The sequence below is a fragment of the Felis catus genome, chromosome X (assembly GCF_018350175.1).
Source record: "Felis catus isolate Fca126 chromosome X, F.catus_Fca126_mat1.0, whole genome shotgun sequence".
NCBI classification, from domain to species: domain Eukaryota; kingdom Metazoa; phylum Chordata; class Mammalia; order Carnivora; family Felidae; genus Felis; species Felis catus.
In genome coordinates this window covers 15,631,864-15,654,998 of record NC_058386.1, presented here as the reverse complement: position 1 = coordinate 15,654,998, position 23,135 = coordinate 15,631,864, and the positions used below count along the sequence as shown (strand labels likewise).

The 23,135-nt window shown below is 43.1% G+C and overlaps 1 protein-coding gene across 4 annotated transcripts in view; it reads left to right on the top strand.

Moving 5' to 3' along the window:
- Nucleotides 1-23,135, top strand: part of MAP3K15 (mitogen-activated protein kinase kinase kinase 15) — a 123,835-nt gene that overhangs the window by 74,752 nt on the left and 25,948 nt on the right. For all 4 annotated transcript variants that reach the window (XM_045050412.1, XM_045050414.1, XM_045050413.1 and 1 more), the window contains exons 10-15: nt 1,396-1,546; nt 2,984-3,091; nt 10,527-10,576; nt 12,519-12,614; nt 19,336-19,423; nt 21,396-21,529. In XM_045050412.1, the coding sequence (XP_044906347.1) occupies nt 1,396-1,546; nt 2,984-3,091; nt 10,527-10,576; nt 12,519-12,614; nt 19,336-19,423; nt 21,396-21,529 (627 nt within the window). The remainder of the gene's footprint in view (nt 1-1,395; nt 1,547-2,983; nt 3,092-10,526; nt 10,577-12,518; nt 12,615-19,335; nt 19,424-21,395; nt 21,530-23,135) is intronic.

Genomic DNA, 23,135 nt, shown 5'->3' with positions numbered 1-23,135 from the left:
AGAAAGACTCACAGAACTCAGGAATGCTGTCGTACTCATGGCTAAGGTTTATTACAATAAAATTACACAGATTGAAATCAGCAAAGGCAAAAGGCACGTAGGACAGAGTCCAGGAGAGAGTAGGTACAAGCTTCTAGTTGTCCTCACCCAGTGGAGTAACATGGACAGTGCTTACTTCTTCTAGCAACAATGTATGGCAACATGTACAAAGTATTGACAACCAGGGAAGCTCACCAAGTCTCGGTGTTCAGGGTCTTATGGGGGTTCAGTTGTGTAAGCATGGAGCACCCATGTAGTTGACCTTAGTCACTGAGTCCCCAGCCTCTGTAGATATGGCACTGATACAGCATGGCCCAAGGCCCCAGGTAAGCAAAAACACTCTTATCAGGCTGGATGTCCCAAGGGCTTAGAGGCAATGTCTCAGAAGCCAGTCAAGAGCCAGACCTTCCTTGGAATGTGTAGAGTTTGGAGGACCCAGGCCTACTGAATTAACCCTTCACTGCATGGTTCCCAAGCAAGTCAGTCAGAGTCTAGCCGTGTGCCTTCCCGGAGCAGCCGCAGACTTTATCCTCAAAGAGCAACCTAGTAGTCCAGTGTTTTCAGTCCTTCAGTGCTCCATCCCCATTCACTACCAGTGGTGATGTGACCACCACTGCCCAACAGCTATGTTTCAGAAACTTCAGTTGGCCTGAAGACAGTAAAGAAGTGGGGAGATTGAAGACCTCGTAACTTCAAAATCTACCTGGTCAGATCTAATAAAAAAAAATTGATGAGTTTCACATTTGTGATTGTCTGGGGTCAAGGAGGAGAAGAGAGGGATGGGAGGAAAATGTCATGTCTACAGAAGGGAAGCATGACCCTTGTGACTGTGAAAATGTTTTCTATCTTAACTGTGTCCGTGTTGGTATTCTGCTTGTGATGTTGTTCTAGAATTTTATAAGCTGTCATCCTTGGTATAAACCAGGCCCAAGGTTACATGGGATCTCTGTATTATTTCTTACAAGTATACGTAAATCTACAATTACCTGAAAATAGAAAGGTTGATTTAAAAAAGACTGTGAGTTTGAAATTTTGTCATTTTGTAATTGCTTTGAATTTCAAACTACATTGTTATTAAGGTAGTTGTTAGAAAATGTCTGCCAGTGTCTACACTTGGAATACCATTAGCCCAATGTTGGTGAAAAGCCATACTGTATGATTTTGTTGGACCAACTTATTTTGCCCGGTGTTCGGGCTTCTTTTGATTAAGTGTGTGGCTGCCAAATGATGAAGAAGCACTCACTACACACTGTGAATTTAAGTAAATTAAGCTTTTGGGGAACCTCTTTTACAGGGAGTAGAATTGAATTCCATTTCTTGAAGGATCTAATTTATTGGTGCTTGTGATTTTTCCAGGTACCTCCGATCATTAGTTCAGAACTTGTTATTAATTCAGCGCTTCAGGAAACCCATTATTGAACATTCGCCCAGGCAAGAACGGCTTAACTTCTGGCTAGATATAATATTTGAGGCAACAAATGAAGTTGCTAATGGACTCAGATTTCCAGTAAGTCATGCTAAATCCATTTCTTTCAGATAGAGCCAAAGAAACTGGGGATTGGTGCTAATTATTGAATACTCTGAAAGGGAGAAAACCTTAGAGTTGTTGAAAATGTGAAGATACCCATCAGTCTTTGGTAGAATCAGCCAAGGATAGATCAGCTCACTAGAACAAGTTGGCTCTGCCCTCTAACATAGTGGTTCTTGACAGAATCATTTTGTCTCCCGGGGGACATCTGGCAATATCTGGAGACATTTTTGGTTGTCACAGCTGCGAAGCAGGTATTGCTACTGGCACCTAGCGAGTGGCAGGCACCTGGCGAAGGCCAGGGGTGCCACCAGACATCCCACAGTGCATAGGATAGCCCCTCCCCCTACATAAAATCGTCTGGCCCCAAATGTCAGCAATACCAAGGTGGAGATACCCTGTTCTAAATCAGTGCAAGACTAATAGTAAAATTTTGGAATTTGACGCTGTTTCCCATTGAGCTTTGGTTTGCCTCCAATACCACTAATTAATTTTTAAAATGTTATTGCAAAGCAAAATGGCTATTAGCTTTTCATTAAGTTTTTGTTTCAATTTTATGACCATATTGTAAGGAGTCGTAAGTAAGATACGTAAGCATCCTAGACATTGAACTTGACATAATTGTATTTTGTATTTATGCCATGAGATTTTGTGAACATGCTGTGTTCAGGAATTTCATTAAACTGCTAATAGAGATTAAGTTGTTTGAAATGATTATGATAATGATTTTGTTCTTGGGTACTAAGTTTTAAAATCTTCTTTTAATTATGAAATATTTCCAACCTATTGAAAGGGACAAAAAAATAACAGACACTTGTGTAATCTCTACCTAGATTTAACGCTCTTAATTAGGTTGCTGTATTTGCTTTGGAAAGCCATTCATTCTCTCTCCCCCCTCCCCCTCCCTCTCCCTGTCTCCTTTCTCCCCATCTCCTTCCTCTCCCTCTCCCCCAGCAATAAAACATTACTCATGGAATGTCACCTCACTCTTCATTCCCTTGGATGTTTCATAGACTTGGACACCTACTCACAGATCATCCAGTTTGCTTCATTTCTCTCAAAAACTGTAGCCTCCCTCTTTCTTCTCTGCCACCTTGTTGGGCAGGCCTTTCTTGGCCACCCCATCTAAAGTGCTCGCCCCACCTTTATTCTGTCGTGTTTGCTTCACAGCCATATAGGTGACCGTATTCCATGCCCCTATATGTTTGTTTCTTGTGTGCCCCATTAGAGCAGAGACTCCTCCCCCGCCGTGGGGAAGGGACTGCTGTCAAGATTGCGGTATCCCTGGGCCCTAGAGTAGTATTGGCACACAGTAGGTCCTCGAGTATTTGTGGAGTACAGCGCTTCCCACTTGCTCACTGGGCAGAGTGACCTGTCTGGGATATTCCTGTGCATCACAGAAATCTGTCCTTTCAGGTGCTGGTGATAGAACCAACCAAAGTCTACCAGCCTTCATATGTTTCTATAAACAGTGATGCTGAGGAGAAGACGGTTTTCCTGTGGCATGTCTCACCCACAGAAATGGTAAGAAAAAAATCTTCCATAGCTGTCTCTCGCTTCTGTGCTATTGAATCAGAAATTTGGTATTCAAGTAGGAGGGTCTGTGTTGCAGTACTTGAAAGAATAGGTACCTGTGCCTGACTGGTAAGATCTGTGAGTGCAAGAGGATATAATCACAGATGGGAGAGAGGATGCTGGTTTTTCCATTTGATGTTTCTTTGTGTACACATGTGTGGGTATGACTTTGTGTATGTTTATGCAAATGAATACAGTGTGGAAAAAAGAAGTTACACCCTGAGGAAGTGGATAAGGAGTAGTGGGAAAGTCCCTCCAAATCCCCCAGACCCTGTCCTTATTCCCATCCCCACTGACTTGGTGGATATTCATCCGTACCATTCTCTGCACTGCCTTATGTATGTGTAAGAGTGTGTATACGTGCATATATTTATTATTTTAATTTTTTTGATGTTTTATTTTTGAAACAAAGCACAAGCTGGGGAGGGGCAGAGAGAGAGGGAGACAGGAACTGAAGCGGGCTCTGCGCTGACAGGAGAAAGCCCTATGTGGGGCTCGAACTCACAAGCTGTCAGATCATGACATGAGCCGAAGTCAGACACTTAGCCAACTGAGCCACTTAGGTCCCCCTATACATGCGTACGTTTTATATATAATTTTGTGCGTGCGTGTGTGTATATATACATAGAGTATTTTTGTTAAAGTGAGATCCTACAGTATATATTTATTATTTTGCATCTTACTCTTTTTTAACTGATTCATACATCTTAATGTTTATTTATTTTTGAGAGAGAGCATGAGCAGGGGAGGGGCAGAGTGAGAGGGAGACATAGAACATGAAGCAGGCTCCAGGCTCTGAGCTGTCAGCACAGAGCCCGACGCGGGGCTCGAACTCACGAGCTGTGAGATCATGACCTGAGCCGAAGTCAGACGCTTAACCCACTGAGCCACCCAGGCGCCCCTGATTCTCACATCTTAGACATTATTTCCGTATAGCACACAATGATCCCCCTGATGTTTTTGGTTGGAATATTCCCCATATTCCTGTATCATGGTGGTCCATTTCTGAGTATGCTTGAACTGTAAATTATGGTCCCAGTCTCCTGCAGTGCACCTTTCAGCCTCACCTGTGCACTCTAGCTGATGATAGATGCGTTGGTGTACGTCCTGGCGGTGTCACCTTGCACACTCCTATAGATTGTTTCAGGAGCAGAGATTCCCAGAAATGGACTTGCTGGTTTTAAAGACCACATATATTTAAAATTTGAGAGCTACTGGCATATTTGTCCCGTTTCAATTTATATTCACACCAAGGATATAGGAGAGGGAACATTTTAATTGCCCGCTAAAGAGATCACAGAAATGCCGGGCCAGGCCTGATGTTTTGTGGTAGTAGCTATATTTTTGTCTCTGTGTGTCTAAAGTACTTCTTCAGCTCTTTTCTTGAATGAAATATTTTTAGTCATGAAAAGATCCAGCACCTTTGACAAGTGCATTCATTATGTGGGTCTGTTCACTATGTATATGTTCTCATGGAGCGCGGGGGGACTTCTGCCATTAACTAGGCAAAGAGGGATTTTTCTCCTGGAAATAAGAGCGTGAGCAATTAGGTCTTCATCAGGTAAAAGTAAACAGTATCCTCAACAATGAAATGCAACATGGGAGAATAAGCGGAGGCCCAAAATCGTGTAAGAAATTCCTTATCAGAAATAGTCACGACACGGCACCTCCCCATCGTTCGGCTGGTATGAAGTCCGCCTTCTGGATGCAGAAGTTGCGGATGTGTGCTGTACGCTGTGGCGCCCGGAGTGAACAATCCAGCACTGTGCATGCTTCACGGTTTAAGAGAGTAATTCTCATGTGTCCTTATCCGCCACCGCCCCCCCCCCCCCACACACACGAAACTAAAACCAAGGGACACAAGGACACTTCGGGAGGTGTTAGACATGGATATTACCTTGATTATGGTGTTTGAATATGTCCAAACTCATCAAATTATGTGCATTAAATATGTGCACTTCTTTGTCTATTATTATACCTCAGTAAAGATGTTAAAAAAAAAAAAAAAGGGGACACAAAATCTCAAGTTGCCTTAGTACCCTTGAGCGGCTATAACAGAACACCGTAGGCTAAGGGCTTAAAGAATATTTCTCATAGTTCTGAGGGCTGGGAGTCTGAGGACAGGGTGCCTGCATGGTCGGGTTCTGGTGAAGGCCCTCTTCTTGGTGTGTCCTCACATGGTGAAGAAGTGTCTTCCTTGTGTCTCCTTTAATAAGAGCACTAATCCCATCACGAGGGCTCCACCCTCATGACCTGATAGCCTCCCCTAGGTCCCACCTCCCAGTGCCGTCATATTGGGGTTTCGACAGCTGATTTGTGGAGGCACAAACATTCAGTCCACAGCACAAGTGTAAGCCAGTAACTTTTCTAAGATTTAACAGTGTAGCGACCTTCTCGTTCATCAGAGTCAGCAGCCATTAGGGGACATGAGCTGCTCTGATGTGCTTGGGGTTGTTGGTTTCTTTGGTTTGCTCCACTGTGTGTGTTAGTTTAAATACTGCAAAAGAAAAAAGGCCAAAATAAAATATACACATGGTGTTCAAACAGCTAGAGCTCCTTTGAAGAATGGAGATGGTCTGTTAAATTTGCCTCTTTGGTTGTTTTTAACCTTTTATGGAAGTGTCATAGACACTGAAAAGCACATCAGTCATAAATGTACAGTTTGATGGATTTTTGCCAAGTGAACACACCTGAGTAACCAGCGTGGCCAAGGAAGAGAACATCAGACCCCACTACCCCCAAAGCCTGGCTTATGCCCCCTCTGTGCCCCCCTCCAGTACCCACCCCCAAGAAGCACCCCGCTTCTGATGTTGGAGTTCTTGTACTAGAGACAGACCTTGCTTGTTTCCGTTGTGTCATTGATGCCACTCTGATACGAGAGGGTTTTCAAAATTCTGGTCTGTGACCTCAGTATTCCATTGATGTACGCACAGAACACCTCCTGTTTTGACAAGTACTTGGAGTAAAAAACCAATGTTATTCAAGTGACTCCTCAGACTTTTAGAGCCAAATGTTTTTGGTCTCCTGGAATTCTGCACACTTTGCCCATTTTATTTGAATCCTCTAATGGTTGCTGGCCCTTAACGGAAATTTCCATGGGTACATATACTGTCTCCCTAGTTGTAAATGTTTTACTTTGTATATAGTCTGTAACAAGAAATGGAAAAGAACTATATAAGCAGCAAATGCTAGTTTTCCCTGACTGATGAAATGTTTTGCACAAGTGCTTGTAGTTGTCAGAACAAACGTCTGAGGGAAATATAAATTGCCTTTTTTTCTTTGAGAGGAAGCTTTTGCTTTTGCCTGCATTTGCATTTTTGAAATTCTGTAGGCTGTAAAAGCCAGCAGATTCGCCTGGAGTGAGGGTGACATTTCTCCACGGCATTGCGTCTTCTCCCGGTGGGCTGTGCCCAGCAGGGAGAGATCACGCACGTGCACGGTGTTCTGTCGCGTACTGGCGGACCACACTGCTGTCAGAGAAATTCAGTTCTGGTTTGCTAGCCAAGGATTCAGAAACTTCTGCTGGTAAATGTTTAACAGCCGGCTCTCCAGGGGGCATGGGAGCAGAGGGCTGACCCGTGGCGTTTGGCGGTTTCTGCGGTGTAACTACTCCTGCCGTGGCCAGTTTCAAGCCACGTCCGGTGGGTCTGCAAACGTGGGGTTGGGAAGAGGTGTGCACGGTTGGCCTTCCTAGACCGGCACCAGTGGCACCCAGTGCAACAGTGCAAGTAGGCTACCCGGCGTGGGGACAAATGCAGCATTGCCCCCTCAGCAACTCTCATGCCCCAGAGTCACCACCGGGCACATAGTAGCCACCAGCGCTGACCACGCGGGTAGGGCTGCTTGTTGGGGAAAGCTCTGTCGTCGTCCTCGCCACCTTTTATGCTTATGTAAGAGAGCCACAGGACAGACACGTCCAGAGTCTACAGAATTGTCCCAGATGCCCAAGATTCCTCCCTCAGAGATCTGCATTCTGGGAGTAGGAGGGCAGGTGCTGAGGCGCCCGGGGTGGGGGGAACCCTGGAGGCCTGTCCCCACCTCTGGCTTCGTGGCCCGTTTCTCCATAGCCCACCCTGGCTCTTGCTCCCAGGAAACTCTTCCTGGGAGCTTCTGACCCCGACATGGAAAGCTGTAGTCTTGAGTCCATTTCCTCATGATTCAGAGGGAAAATATCCCCTCTCCAAAAGGATGAGGACGCTGCTGAAACGGGAGGCTCGGGATGGGAGGAAAATTGCCCCTGCGTTCATGATGGAGACGGTAGTCCGTGCCAGGTGACCCACCAGGCCACTGGGTCAGACCCTGCGCAGCCACCCTGACTTCCACTACCAGATGCTTCATGAAAAACCCCACTTGCACATCCAAGAGAGTGCAGGCTTCACAATTTCATTCACATAATATTCCAGAACAGGCAGAAGTTGCCGTTTCTACTCTTGGATGACTAGAGATGGGGGGGTTATGAGGGAAGTTTCTGGGCTGCTGCTCATGTTGTCTCTTGATTGATTTTTAGAGCATGAGAGAGTGTGTGTGTGTGCAGGAGAGGAGCACACACAGAGGAACAGAGGGGTGGGGGGGGTGGTAAGAGAGAATCCTAAGCAGGCTTCACGCTCACCGTGGAGTCCAACAGTGGGAGCGATCCCAAGATCCTGGGATCATGACCTGAGCTGAAATCAAGAGTCAGATGCTCGACCGACTGAGCAACCCAGTGCCCCATGTCTCTTGATTTAAATGCTGGTTACAACAAGTATTCATTTTGTGGAAATGGACTGTGACAGTCACTGTGCCCTTTTGTGAATGTATGGTGTATTTCAATTCAGAACTTTCATAATTTTAAAACACTTGTACTGGCCCAAACCATTACTGGATCCCATGGCTTTCCAGATTAAAACTCACACTCTCGTACTGAGTGTCAAGCCCTTGTATAATCCCGCCCTCTCATTGTCCCCTGAGCTGGCCCACAGGGGCTCACATGTGCACTTCCGTCATCCTTATTCCGTGTAATTTCTTCTTCCAGTGACCCAAGTTCCAACTTTGCCGAGGTGTCTCTAACCACCCTCCCGCTCCTTTCACTCACTGTAGGCTACCTTCTTGCCTGTATCGTGTACACAGTATTTCCTGTTGCTTATTGATCGGTTTTTGAGAATGTCTCCCCAAGTGCTCTGCAAGCCCATGCAGGACTTGTATGTTTTATATCCATAGTATCTACAAAGCCGGTACCTCAAATGCCCATTGGTTATGATAGAAAGGGAAAGAGGAGTGTGTGTTGTTTACTTCTTAGCCAAATCTTCCTCCCCAATCAAGAAGCTCCATAAAGCTACCTCACAGTAAACCTACCATCTGGGAATACCTCAAAAACTCCTGTGGCTGAGGTTTGTTGTTGTTTTTTTTAATGCTTGCGATAGAGCGCACCACCGGGGGAAGGGCAGAGGGAGAGGGGGACAGAGGATCTGAAACAGGCTGTGCGATGACAGCAGTGAGCCTGATGGGGGCTTGAACTCACGAACTGTTAATGACGACCGGAGCTGAAGTCAGACGCTCAACCAAGTGAGCCACCCGGGTGCCCCTGTGGCTGAGCTTTTTATGCACATGCAGCCTCTTGAAGGTATAGGTAGGTGGCCCAAGGCTGTCTTGAATCTGTCCTGGTTCCTGTTTCTGTACCCTAATCCGAAGGTAGGCTCCTGCTCTCCACCACTGCCTTCTTTCAGTGACTTTGAATAGAACTCTGAAATATGCTCAGTCTTTCTACATGGTTGGGTCCAGTGTGCTGGCTTTCATATTAGCATATGCTTTCATCTTTCACAGCCCTCACTGGTTCCCGTCTTCTATAGAGTAGAAACTGAGGTCCTGATGATGGTCTCCTAGGCCCTGCATGATCTTCGTCGTGAGCTCTCCAGCCTCCTCACCCACTCCCCTCAGTCACTCGCTCCAGGCATGCTCCCCTCTTGGCTGGTCCCCAAACATGCCAGGACACTGCTGCCTCAGGACCTTTGCACTTGCTGTGCCCGCTGCCTGGGACTGTTCTTTCCCCCCCAGATACCCACATGGTTCAGGCCTTCACCTGCTTTAGCCTACTGCTCAAACGTCATCAGAGATGCCTTCACGGAACGTCCAGTTTAACATCATGACTCCTGCCCCACCTCGATGTCCTTCCTGGTTCTATCTGGCATTGTGGTGCTTTTCGTCCTCTGTCCTATTAAGTTACTACTTAATTTATTTTTCCTTTCTCCTCACTTGAATGGAAGCTCCATGAGGGCAGGAGTTTTGTTTTCTGCTATGTCCACAGTACTTACCCAGCACATAGTAGGTGCTTAATCAACACCTCTGAGTGGATCTTCTCCCATTGAGGGCCATATTTCCCGTTGTTCCTGTTGTCGTTCCTCCAGGATGGCAGGTAACTTGTCACCCCACTGCTCATGGCTATTCTCCTAAGCCATATGCTCAGTCATTGGGCTCTGACACTTCTCTTGGGGGCTGAGCTGGTCACTTATGACATTGTTCAGGCCAACCAAATGTATTTTCTTATTTTAAATGATTGTCCATTGTTGTGATGTATCGGTATTGTAGCCTTTGGCCCTTCTGAAAAGGATTTCAGATATTTCTTTTGAGGCTTAGCTTTGTGCAAAGTTTATGACGTGCGTGGAATGGCAGTGGAGGGAGGGAACAGTTATTTTAAAAAATCTGTCACGTACAGACTGAAATCCAAGTTAGTCTTTGTGTTAGTTATGATAATAAGGTATCTGCTGAAACACATAGCCCCCAAATATTTGTGCTTTATCTGTGCTTTGTGTCACATCCAGGTTGGCAGAGTCTCCGTTCCCTGTAGCGGAATAGAGGATGGCTGGGGAGGTTTTTATGAGCCCGGCCCACAGGTGGAGCACATCATTCCTCCTTAGACCCCGTTGGTCAGAACCTCATCCTGTGGCCCCACCTAGCTGCAGGGGTGGCTGGGAAATGCATTCCAGCTGTGTGCCCAGGGACAGAAAGAAAGATTGGAGAACACTGACTGGAGTCTGCCACAGTCTTGCTTCTGCAAACATTTTCACAGGTCACTCAACTTAGGTGGGCTGTTCCCAAACTCATTTTCAAGTTTTCCTGGTATGTCGACAGAAGATGAAAGTCCATTCAGTGTGTGTTTACTCTGTGCTTATACTCTTTCAAATTTAGATCATTTGCTCTAAACTGGATTAAAGATACAAATGAATTTTTAGGATACCTAAATTTTTAGAAAGTGTTTCAGGTCTTCCAAGTTATATAAAATATATTGCTCTAACTTATAAATCTCTATTGAAAGTAAAATAGCAAAAGTGACCTGAGAATGAAACACCCCAAAATTTTTTTGCGTGGAAAAAAATCAAGCTCTACTGACTTTTGTCTTTAAAACCAACAGAAACAAATTCATGAATGGAACTTTACAGCTTCTTCCATTAGGGGAATAAGGTAAGAACGAACATAAGGAAAAATGGAATTATTGTTTTAATACAGGTGATAATGACAGTGTTTTATTACTTTAACGTTTCCACTTATTTATAATATGTGATATTTTCATTTTTAACAATCCGAAATAGACTATGAGCTCCTTTGTAACCCTTGCTCATGTGCTGCTAGTCAGGGCTTCTTGGCTTGTTGTAACACAATAGCTTTTTGTGGTATCCATAGACTAAAACTCTCTTGTCTCAAACTTTTCTTTAAAAATGAAGTTGTATCTCTAGAAAGTGTTTCTTATTTAAGCCGTTGATGTTCAAGTGCTCAGGAAAACCCAGAAACCTAGAAATCTGTACTTCTACCAAGGAGTTACTTGGTAATGACACTTGGTTGGGGTCTCCTGAGCAGAGTAACGGAGCCAAGGGAATTGTTATTAGCTGGGGGAGAGGTGGTGTAGTCCAAGGAGAGGTATGGTGCTTGCTCTTTGGACCAGGGGTGGTGACCATTTGGTGACCCTTGTGGCTGCACTCTGAGCCTCACTCTCCCAGCACAACCAAGGGTAGGAGCGGCTCTGAAGCAGATGTGAGTTCTAATCCCTCTTTCACTGTTTGACCTTGACAAGGTCACTCTAACACTCTGTTTCTTCATAGTTTCCATTAAATTAAGGGCTCAGATTATAACTGTATGTCCTTTCTCTGATTGCAAGACCACAGGCCACTGAATGAATCCCCTGTTACCTCTAGACATGGTACGATCCTATTCTAGACATATCACTGTTTAAATTAGAATGTTTTTGTCACTTTAAAGGGAGGGGAAATAATTTAAGAACAGGGTAGTGAATTTGAGCAATGCTGCTGCAAAAATAAAATTCAAAAAGTGTTGAACATTTTGAAAATCTTATTACTCCAGAAACTAAGTGGTACAAGAACATGTACTTAAGAACCTTTTGTTTGTGCCTTCTCATGGATCTATCTTTTGCTGCCATTCACTCATCAACAAGGATGTGCAAAGGGCCTGGGGTGAGAATCAGAACCTGGAACCAAGGTGACACAAAGAACATGTGTTGCACATTCCCAGTGCTACCCAACTAATCGTGGTAGTTCCTTTACAAATCGGTTTTCAAAATTTATGTATAACCTAGTTTTAATTTTTTTTAATCTCCCTGTACTATTGCTGTTTCAACTCATTATTTGTCACATAATCCCTGAACACAGGAAGAATGGCTAAAGAAGCTGTGGATCTCAGGAAGAGATAACTTAAGGCAAGATACAGTGGCATCGTTTGAAGAGAATTTGGGCTTTTCCATAGTGCCACCTGGCTAAATGAGGGCCATTGTGTAGGCTTTGGCCCAGTGTAGGTATAGAACTTTCTAGCAGTTAAGTCCATCAGCAGATGGAGTATGGGGATTTTCTGTCACTGGGTATGTCCAGGAAACCTGAACGTCGACTAAGGCAGGCACTGTAGAGTCAGATCCCAACCTTACATGGAAATGGACCAGATAACATTTAACGCCTTTCTTGAGCTAAGATGCCATGTTTATTTCTGCCTCCCTTGTGTGGCCACAAATACTCTGTCCTGATACTTTTCAAGTCTAGTAATTCCTTTGGTACCATAATACATTATCTCACAAATAAGCTTCCTGTCTTTTGTGTGAAATTCTAAACTTTTGAGGACAGAGATCATATTTCTTTCCCTTTCTTGCTGCTCTGTGCTTTGTTTAGCACTGCATATATGGTAAGTTCTCGAGAATACAAACATAGGCAAGACCAATGTCCCTGCTAGGAACATTTTCATAGAGAAACAGAAGTCAAATTTGGGGGGTATCTGTTAAAACATGAATGAATCTTTCAAATTTGCAAAATGGAAGAAAATCTATTACTAGATTTTTCTGAAAAATTTACAAGGGTTATCATAACTTACATATGGTAAGCATTCTTATGTTTTTCCAATTTTACAGCATATCAAAGTTTGATGAACGGTGTTGTTTTCTTTATGTCCATGATAATTCTGATGACTTTCAAATCTACTTCTCCACTGAAGACCAGTGTAGTAGGTAAGTTACAGCTGATTGAGGTGTTTGCAAACTAATTATGGCAATTCACTTTTTTTTTTTTTAAGGGAGAGAAAGTGTGAGCAGGGGAGGGGCAGAGAGAGAGGCAGAGAGAGAACCTTAAACAGGGTGCACGCCCAGCAGGGAGCCCAATGTGGGGCTCTATCTCACAACTCTGAGATCAGGACCTGAGCCAAAATCAAGAGTTGTATGCTTAACTGACTGAGCTACCCAGATGCCCCATGTGGCAAATCAGTTTTAAGGGTCTTTGTTGTGAAAAATATTTGCCTTTTCTGAAATTTTAACTTTAAAAAAGTTACTTTTACAGCTTCATTGAGGGAAGAATCACATACCATGCAGTGTACCCATTGAAAGTGTACAATTCAGTCCTTTTTAATAAATTCCCAGTTTTGCCACCATCACCACGTTCTAATTTTAGAATATTTTCATGACCCGCAAAAGAAACCTGGTGTCCGTTAACACTTACTCCCCATTTTCCCTCGCCCTAACCCCCCTAACCCCAGCCTTGTGCAAAAACTAATCTACTTTCTGTCTCTGGATTTGCCTTTTCTTGACATTTCATATAAATGTAATCATATCATATGTGGTCTTTTGTGTCTCACATTTTTTACTTATTATATTCCCATGGTTCATCTATGTTGTAGCTTGTGTGGGTACTTCATTCTTCTTGTGGCTGATCATTGTTCCATTGTATGGATATATTTGATTTAACTATTCATTTGAAAGGCACTTGGGCTATTTCCTCTTGTTGGCTATTATAAATAATGCTACTGTGAACCTTAACGTGCAAGTTTTTGCATGGACCTGTGTTTTCATTTCTCTTGGAGCTAAGTTACTGGGTCTTAGGTAACTCTCTCTTTAACCTTTGAGGAACTGCCAGACTGTTTTCCCACTTGACATTGTCGTCAGCAGTGTACGAAAGTTCTAGTTTCTCCACATCCTTGCTACACTTGTTATTGTCTGTCCTCTTGATTATAGCCATCCTAGTGGGCAGTAGGTAGAATCTGATTGTGGTTTTGATTTGCATTTCCCTAATGACTGATGATAGTGAGCATCTTTTCATGAGCTTACCGGCCATTTATATATCTTCTTTGGAGAATGATCTGCTCAAATCCCTTACCCAATTAAAAGAATGTTTTAAACTTTTTATTTTGGGAAAACATTCAGAGCTATAAGAATGTTTCAGAAGGGGCACCTGGCTGGCTTATTTGGTAGAGTATGTGACTCTTAATGTCAGGGTTGTGAGTTCAAGCCCTACGTTGGGTGCGGAGCCTACTTTAAAATTTAAAACAATTTTTTTTAATGTTTACTTATTTTTAAGAGAGACAGAGACAGAATGCGAGTGGGTTGGGGTGGAGAGAGGGAGGCACAGAATCTGAAGCAGGCTAAATTTTTTTTAAATAAATTTTAAAAAAGAAAGTTTCTAATCTGGCCATTTGTAGCAACGTGGATGGAACTGGAGAGTATTATGCTAAGTGAAATAAGTCAGTCAGAGAGAAAGACAGATACCATATGTTTTCACTCATACGTGGATGCTGAGAAACTTAACAGAAGACCGGGGGGAGGGGGAAGGGGAAAAAAGTTACAGAGAGGGAAGGAGGCAAACTATAAGAGACTCTTAAATACTGAGAACAAACTGAGGGTTGATGGGGGGTGGGAGAGAGGGGAAACTGGGTGGTGGGCATTGAGGAGGGCATCTGTTGGGATGAGCCCTGGGTGTTGTATGGAAACTAATTTGATAATAAAATTTCTATATATCTATATATATAGAGATGGATCTATACGTATATATGTGTGTATATGTATACATATGTATATATACATATATATGTGTATATATATGTATAGATCTCTCTCTACATATACATGTATATATATGTATATATATATATAAAAGAAAATTTCAGAGAAACAGTACAAAGAATTTCCATATGTTTCACCCAGAATTCTCCAGTGTTACTCCTTTACCACATTTGTTTTACATTCCTCTCCATATGCATATGATTATTTTTGTTCTGAACTGCTGAGGAATAACTTGCAGACATAATGCTTCATCCCTCTCGCTACTTGAGTGCATATTTCCTAAAAACAACATTCACTTGTATAATCACAGCACAGCTATCTAATCAGGAAATTAAGATTGATATGGTTCTGTAATCTATAAACCTTATCCCCATTTTACTTACTGTCCAACTAATGTCTTTCACAGCAAAACACAAGATTTTTTCTCAGTTCCGCACTCCAATCCACGATCATGTGACATTTAATGGTCATATCTGTGTAGCCCCTGTTTATCTTCATCATTGCTTCCTTGTTTTTCTTGACTTAATGCTTCCAAAGAGTACAGGCCATTGATCGTGTGTAGCCCTTCAGTTGGGGGTTGTTGTTTCTCACGATTACATTAGCATCATGCATTTTGGGGAGGAACCTCACAGAAGTGATGTCCTGTCCTTCTCATGCACAACTTCAGGATCTGTACAGTATCTTTGTCTCATTACTGGTGATAATAACTTGGCTTACCTGGTGAAAAGTGGTGTTTGCCAGGCTTCTCCCAACTGCCCATTTTTAATTGCATTATTTGTATTTTTGTTAATGGTTTTAAGGATTCTTTACGTGTTCTGGATACAAGTCCTTTACCAGATATGTGATTTGCAAATAACTTCCCCGACCCCTTCTACGGGTGGTTTTTTCACTGTTGATGATGATCTCTGCAGCACAGTTTTTAATTTTGATGCAGTTCAATTTATTTTTTGTCTTGTGATTTGTGTTTTTGGTGTCCTGTAAGATTTTGCCTAAGCCAAGGTTTTTTATGGTGCTTCTTTTCTTCTAAGAGTTTTAGCTCTTACATTTAGGTCTCTGGTCGAGTTTGAGCTCATTCTTGTACATGGTGTAAAGTAGGGTGTCCGGCTTCATTCTTTTGCTTGTGGATATGTGGTTGACCCAGCACATTTGTTGAAAAGACTATCCTTTCACCCACTGCACGGTCTTGGCAGGCTCAGAAAATCAATTGACCAGGGTCACCTGGGTGGCTCGGTCAGTTAAGCGTCAGACTCTTGATTTCAGCTCAGGTCATGAGCTTCCAATTCATGAGTTCCAGCCCCACATCGGGCTCTGTGCTCACAGCACGGAGCCTGCTTGGGATTCTCTCTCCTCCTTTCTCTGTCTCTCCCCTGCTTGTGTGTGTGCTTGCTTGCTCACGCTCTCTCAAAATAAATAAAAGTTTTAAAAAAAGAAAATCAATTGACCATAACCAGGAAAGTTTAGTTCTGGACTTACACTTCTATTCCATTGATCCGTATATCTGTTCTTGGGCCAGTACCACATTTTCTTTCTTGCTGTAGGTTTGTAGTAAGTTAGGAAATCAGGAAATGTGAGTCCTCCCAGCTTTGTTCTTGTTTTTGATAATTACTTTGGGTATTGTGGGTGCTTGCATTTCATGTGAATTTTAGAATCAGTTTGACAATTTCTGCAAAACAGGCAGCTATGATTTTGACAGGCATTGCAATGGATATGTAGACCAATTTGAGAAGTGTTGCCATTCTAATTATGTCACGGTAAGCCTTCGATTCCATGAGCATGGCACATCTTTCCATTTGTTTAGGTCTGTAATTTCTTTTGACAGTTTTTTTGTAGTTTCAGTGTACACGTTTTTTTAAAATTTTTTTTTCAACGTTTATTTATTTTTGGGACAGAGAGAGACAGAGCATGAATGGGCGAGGGGCAGAGAGAGAGGGGGACACAGAATCGGAAACAGGCTCCAGGCTCCGAGCCATCAGCCCAGAGCCCGACGCGGGGCTCGAACTCACGGACCGCGAGATCGTGACCTGGCTGAAGTCGGACGCTTAACCGACTGCGCCACCCAGGCGCCCCTCAGTGTACACGTTTTATACTTCTTTAGTTAACCATATACCTAAGTATTTTATTTTTTTGATGCTATTGCAAATGGAGTTTTCTTAATTTCTTTTTCAGAGTGTTTCTTGCTAGTATATAGAAATATACTTGCTGAACTCATTTAGTGATTGTAATATTTTTAAGATTAAAAAATTCTTTTAATGTTTATTTATTCTGAGGGAGAGAGAGACAGAGTGTGAGCATGGGAGGGGCAGAGAGAGGGAGACAGAGGATCCGAGGCAGGCTCCAGGCTCTGAGCCGTTGTCAGCACAGAGCCCGATGCGGGGCTCAGACTCACAAACTGCGAGATCATGACCTGAGCCGAAGTCAGACGCTTAAGCAACTGAACCACCCGGGCGCCCCTATGATTTTATTTTTTTTTAAATCTCTACACCCAGGATGGAGTTCAAACAACCCTGAGATCAAGAGTCACATGCTCTACCAAACAGAGCCAGCCAGGCACCCCAGTTCTCATACTTCTTACTGAATTTCTTAAGATTCTCTGTATACAGGATCATGTGTGCTGCAGATTGATAAAGTTCTTCCTTTCCAACCTGGATGCCTTTATTTCTTTTTCTTACCTAATTGCCCAACCAGTGCAGTTGTTGAATACAAGTGGCAAGAGCAGATGTCCTGTCTTCTTCCTGAACTCAGGGGGCAAGCATCCAGTTTTTCACCAGTAAGCATGATGCTCCTGGCGGGTTTTTCTTCCTTCCTTCCTTCCTTCCTTCCTTCCTTCCTTCCTTCCTTCCTTCCTTCCTTCTAAATTTATTTATTTATTTTGAGAGAGTGCGCAAGAGAGAGTGAGGGGAGAGGCAGAGAGAAAGAGAGAGAATATCCCAAGCAGACTCTGTGCTGTCAGCACAGAGCCCGATGTGGGGCTTGAACCCGTGAACCATGAGACCGTGACCTGAGCCAAAATCAGGAGTCAGACGCTTAACCGACTGAGCCACCCAGGCACTCCGTATTTACATAATATTTAAATTGAGGTGTAACATACATAGAAGTGAAGTGTGTAAGGTGCACTTAGGTATATCAGCACCCTAGAAGGTTGCTCGTGCCCCTTTCCAGTCATTAACCCCCCTCCAGTGGTAACTATTTTGATTTCTGTCACCAATGGTTAGTTTTGCCTGTTCTTGACCTTCAAATAAATAGAACCATGAAGCGTTTACTCTTCCTCACTTACTTCTTTTAAAATAATATCCATTAGATTTAGCCATGATCTATGTACCATTTCATCCTTTTTATTGTTGTATAGTATTCCTTTGTGTGAATATACAGCAATCTATCTGTTCTAGTGGTGAACGTTTAGATTGTTTCTAGTTTGGTGCTATTATGAATAAAATTACCGTGACCTTTCTTGTACATGTCTTTTGGTGAACATATACCGATTCCTGTTGAGTATATACCTAGAAGCTGGAGTTACTGGGATGTAGGGCAGGTTTATATTCAGCTTTGGTTGATGCTTTCCAAAGCAGGCGCATCACTTCACACTTCCAGCAGCAGTGCACGAGCATTCCACGTGCTCCATACATGGACAAGAAATGGTCATGTCTTTTATATTCTAGTTATTCTGGTGAATTCGTATCATATGTCTCCTAAGAATTCTGACTCTTGGTTTTCCCAGCTTTCAGAGATTAGAAGAAGCAAAGGTGGGATAGGTTGCAGAAAATAACGTTTTAACGTTTTGTGGAAATTATCTGGAAGTATACAATACCCTTCCCTATGATCGTGTGAGAAAACCATAAAAATTTTGCAAGTCAAATCTCTTGTACATAAATAAACAACTGCACAAATGTCGGAAGTGGCTGATGTGGCCCAGCAGCATCCGTGAGAAAGACCTGGGGGTAATAGTTGATGTTAAGCTTCATCTGTGTCAAGAGAATGATGAGGCCATCTTACACATTTCCTCCTCACCCCTCTCCTTAAGACCTTACTGTTTACAAAGAACTAGAGCGTCGACAACTTGAGAGGTGATGATCCCACTATCCTTAGTGCTGATTAGGTCACATCTGGAACACTGGTCTTAGGGCCAGACGAGGAGAGTAATGCAGGGACACCTTTGAAGAATTACCTGCTACTGGAGTGACTTCAAAACAAATCCTGGAGGAAACATTGAGGGAACAAGGAGGAAAGATTTAAATTTTTTTTTTCAACGTTTATTTATTTTTGGGACAGAGAGAGACAGAGCATGAACAGGGGAGGGGCAGAGAGAGAGGGAGACACAGAATCGGAAGCAGGCTCCAGGCTCTGAGCCATCAGCCCAGAGCCTGACGCGGGGCTCGAACTCACGGACCGCGAGATCGTGACCTGGCTGAAGTCGGACGCTTAACCGACTGCGCCACCCAGGCGCCCCTAAAGGGATTTAGTAAATTTACGTACTTTTCTAATGGACTGTTACATAGAAAAGGGATTAATTCTAAGCAGTCTGTGGATGAGACCCACCTAAAAGGAGTCTTAGCTCAATGAGAAGCTTAGCTTCTCATCAAGTTGTCCACGGAATAAGCAAACTTGTGAGGTAATGAGTTCTCTGTCACTGGAGATGTTCAGGCCTCAGTTGGGCAACCAGTTGGTGGGGCTCCTGTATAGAGAGGACTCAAGTATCACATTGAGTATTTGAACTAGATTTGACATAGTACCTTAATGGTACTATGTCATTAAGGTACTATGTCAAATCAAGGAGTAGATTGATTATTCCACGAAATTGTACAAACTTGCTTTATGTAACCACAGTTTAATGTAATAAGGCTAAGTTAAAGCTATGGAGCATGAGTGATGATAATCAGCATCTTTGTGACATTTGCTGTTCTAGGTTTTGCGCTTTGGTCAAAGAGATGATAAGCAACACGATGGGTAGTACAGTGGAGCTGGAGGGGGAAACTGATGGGGACACCTTAGAGGTAAGTCATGGAAGACCTAGAACATGGAAAAAAATATTTATTGTGTCTTTGATGCTGAAAGAAAACATCCCATTTTTTGTGAGAATCCTTCCTATTTAAAAATACTCTAGAATTAATGAGCTGGCTATCACTATCTGTGACTTTCAGAGATTAAGTTGAATATGTCTGTAGAAGAACCTCATTACTTTGGGATCTTCTCAGCCAGAATATTTAAGAAAAATTTGGCATGGACTAAAGTAAAGTTTTATTTTGTGTACAACATATGGATAGGGTTTTCTCTGCTGATTAATAATGTTTGTGAGACTACAAGAGAAATAGTTGGTCAGTTCATTGTACCCATTCATCTACGGGTGGGCATGGGATTGTGTCCATATCTTGGCTACTGTAAATACTCCAGTAAACATAGGTGTGCATGTATCTCTTTGAATTGGTGTTGTCATTTTCTTTGGGTAAATACCCAGCATTGGAATTGCTAGATCATGTGGTAGTTATATTTTTAACTTTTTTTTTTTTTAGTTTGTTTATTTTGAGAGAGAGCAAGAGAGCGCACAAGCAGAGGAGGGGCAGAGAGAAGGAGAGACAGAATCCCAAGGAGTCTGCACGCCATCAGTGCAGAGCCCGATGCAGGCCTCAGGTTCACGAACCACGAGATCATGACCTGAGCCAAGATCAAGAGTCAGATGCTTAATCAAGTGAGCCACCCAGGCAGCCCTGTTTTTTGAGGAGCCTCCATACTGTTTTCCACAGTATCTGCACCAGTTTGCCTTCCCAACAGTGTACAAGGGTTCCTTTTTTTCCACATCCTCACCAACACTTATTTCTTATCTTTTTGATAATTGCCAGTCTGACAGGTGTGAGAACCCTGAGCTCTTTTGGGCAACACAGCTCTCGTCCACAGTTACTACAGTGTTAGACGTGTGTTTAAATATTGCACAATTATTCAGGTTGGCCACTAATTGAGGTCCTCCCATTGATGACAATTTAATGGTATTTTACTATCAAGTTAGTTTGAAATTCATTCTTTGAGGTTTCTTTCAGAAAATATCAAAAGGATTCATTTTAATCATTGACTCACGTACTTGAATTCTTAGTTTAGAATCAAAGTTTGTTGTGGAAATGAACTAAAAGATGCACTTTGAAGGTAACAGATGTGGGGGCCGAAAACGGTGTGAGAGAAAAGGCTTTTGTGGAGCATGCTGATGTCTGGTTAAATCAGACATGATGGGAACCTGTTAGTGATCCTAACTGTCATGAGCATCTTTCAAAGTGTGTGTGGAAGGAACCCACACACGTTCTGTGCACTTCTGTAAGTATGCACAGCGGATCACAAAAAAGAACAAGTATGGCTCAGCCTAGAGATATGTTGGTTTTAATCATCGAAAAGGACCAACTAGAATGCAGCTGTACAACACCTTTCGATAATGAGATTGGGGGGACAAAACTGCAGTGGCGATTATAGGCAGAATGTGTGCGGTGTGTTTGGTGCTAGGTCTGTTCTTCTAAAAGGCAGAAGGCCCTGCTTATGTGCTTTGTATTAAGACAATTTTAATTTTTATCGACCTTCAGTTCTTCTCTGGGCTACAGAAAAGGATTGGTTTCCTGAGAAGGTAATGAGGGATCATGCAGGAGGGCACCTCTTTGGGGCTCTTGGCATGCTTAGAAGCCTTTTTAAATTGCAGCATTAAAGTGGGGCAGAATCTCCCAACGCTGAGCCCATGAAGTTACCTATGACTCGTAGTTTTGAATTTCTTGGATTCCATTTCATAAAATCATGTTGTTAATATATGAGTAACTGAGTATGACCCTTTTAAAGTCATTACGTATTGAAAATAGCATAACCTAAGGAATGTGACCTGCCCGGGACTCAGATAACATTATTTATAAATTAAAACTTGCAGGACAATGTTTAGGTTTTTATGGGGCTCTACCATAAGTTGTGTGTTTTTTGATCCTGTTGCTTTGCCTTCTTCAGTATGAGTATGACCGCAATGCCAACGGCGATAGGGTCGTGCTGGGGAAAGGCACGTACGGGATCGTGTATGCCGGAAGAGACCTGAGCAACCAAGTGCGAATAGCCATCAAGGAAATCCCAGAGAGAGACAGCAGGCAAGTCGGGGAGGGCCATCCTTGTTGTCAGTTGCCACCTTCACACCCAAACCCTGTGCCCATCAGTGCTGGTGCGGGGGACTGAAGAACGAAGTCATTATGTCATCAAAAAATTGAACATTCTCTCGTGGTAATGGTGACTTGTTGTTGTTCTTTGCGTGTCATAAATGGATGCAGAAGACGGAATAACTTTACTTGAAGGCATGTGGAATGCCAAGAGTCCTATCCTAAAAGAAAACTTTTTTATTTCCATTCATCAACTAGGTCTGAAATTTTACATTTTTACATAGCTAGACATTGGCAAATTTTTTTAAATGTGGCTCTGCTTTAATTCACATTGTCATAATTGTAAATGGCTATCATTTTTTTTTAAAGCTTATTTCTGAGACAGAGACAGAGCATGAGTGGGGGAGGGGCAGAGACAGAGGGAGACACAGAATCCGAAGCAGGCTCCAGGCTCTGAGCTGTCAGCACAGAGCCCGACGCGGGGCTCGAATTCACAAACCGTGAGATCATGAACTGACCTGAAGTCAGTTGCTCAACTGCCTGAGCCACCCAGGCACCCTGTAAGTGGCTATTATTTATCCAAATGTATCATTACAGAAATTTAAGCCTGGCAAAAAGAAAATTAGCTTTTTGCAGTACAGACTCTTTTTAGTACCCTGCCCTTGAATCTCACCCTCAAAGATTTTGGGTATTTTTTTTTAAACCACCACAACTACTAACTTATTTCTTCAACATTGTTTTGAGTCTAATTAAATATTTATGCCTTTTTAAATTCACCCCCCCCCCCCCACCAATTCTAAACAAGAACGTGGCATCATTGACTGTTGAGTGTTTTTGTAGAGAAGCTTCATACACAATAATGGCCACTACGTAAGTGTGGTCACATGACATCTGCGTCTTGCTTTCAGTGCTGGACACTGAGGGACACGTGCCAATATCCCTCCATCCTGGTGGTCACTGAATCATTAGTTATAAGTGCTTTCTAGCAGCCATAAGACCCTTCATCGTCCCTTTGTTCGTTTATTCACACATTCATTCATGTGTCCTTTCATTCGTAATGGGATTGCGTGTTCTCCTGTTTGAGTTAAAAGGCCGGTCCTGAAATGAACTCCTCTAGCTGCTTCTAAGGCCGAGGAAGATTAAATGACTTTTCCCAGCATGTGAGGAGTCAAGACTAGGATCTACACTCTGGAATTCCTTGTCCAGTACTGTCTCTTAGGGTCATGGTGGATAAGGTACTGCAGTTGTATCGCGGGGAAATTGCTGGCATGTACCACCTCCTTTGGTCGCAGCACTTAAGCTTTTCGTTGCCGATAGCTTTTCCTGGGATTTTAGAGCTAGAAAGGATCTTAGACACTGTTTTTGCCCCATTCCCTAAATTTAGAGCTGAACTTAGGCTGTCAACCCTTGCCTGGGGGTAAAAGCGACAAGTGCCATCATAGAGGGACACGCAGAATGTTTGTAGGACAGGAGAGGAACTAATTACTTTTCCTGGGTGAGTTGTGGTCTTTGAGGGATGAGTAGGAGCTCGTCTGACAGAAAAGAGGAAGCCCAAAGCGTCCTCTGCTGCGGGAAGAACAGAGCTGTTCAAGCACAGAGT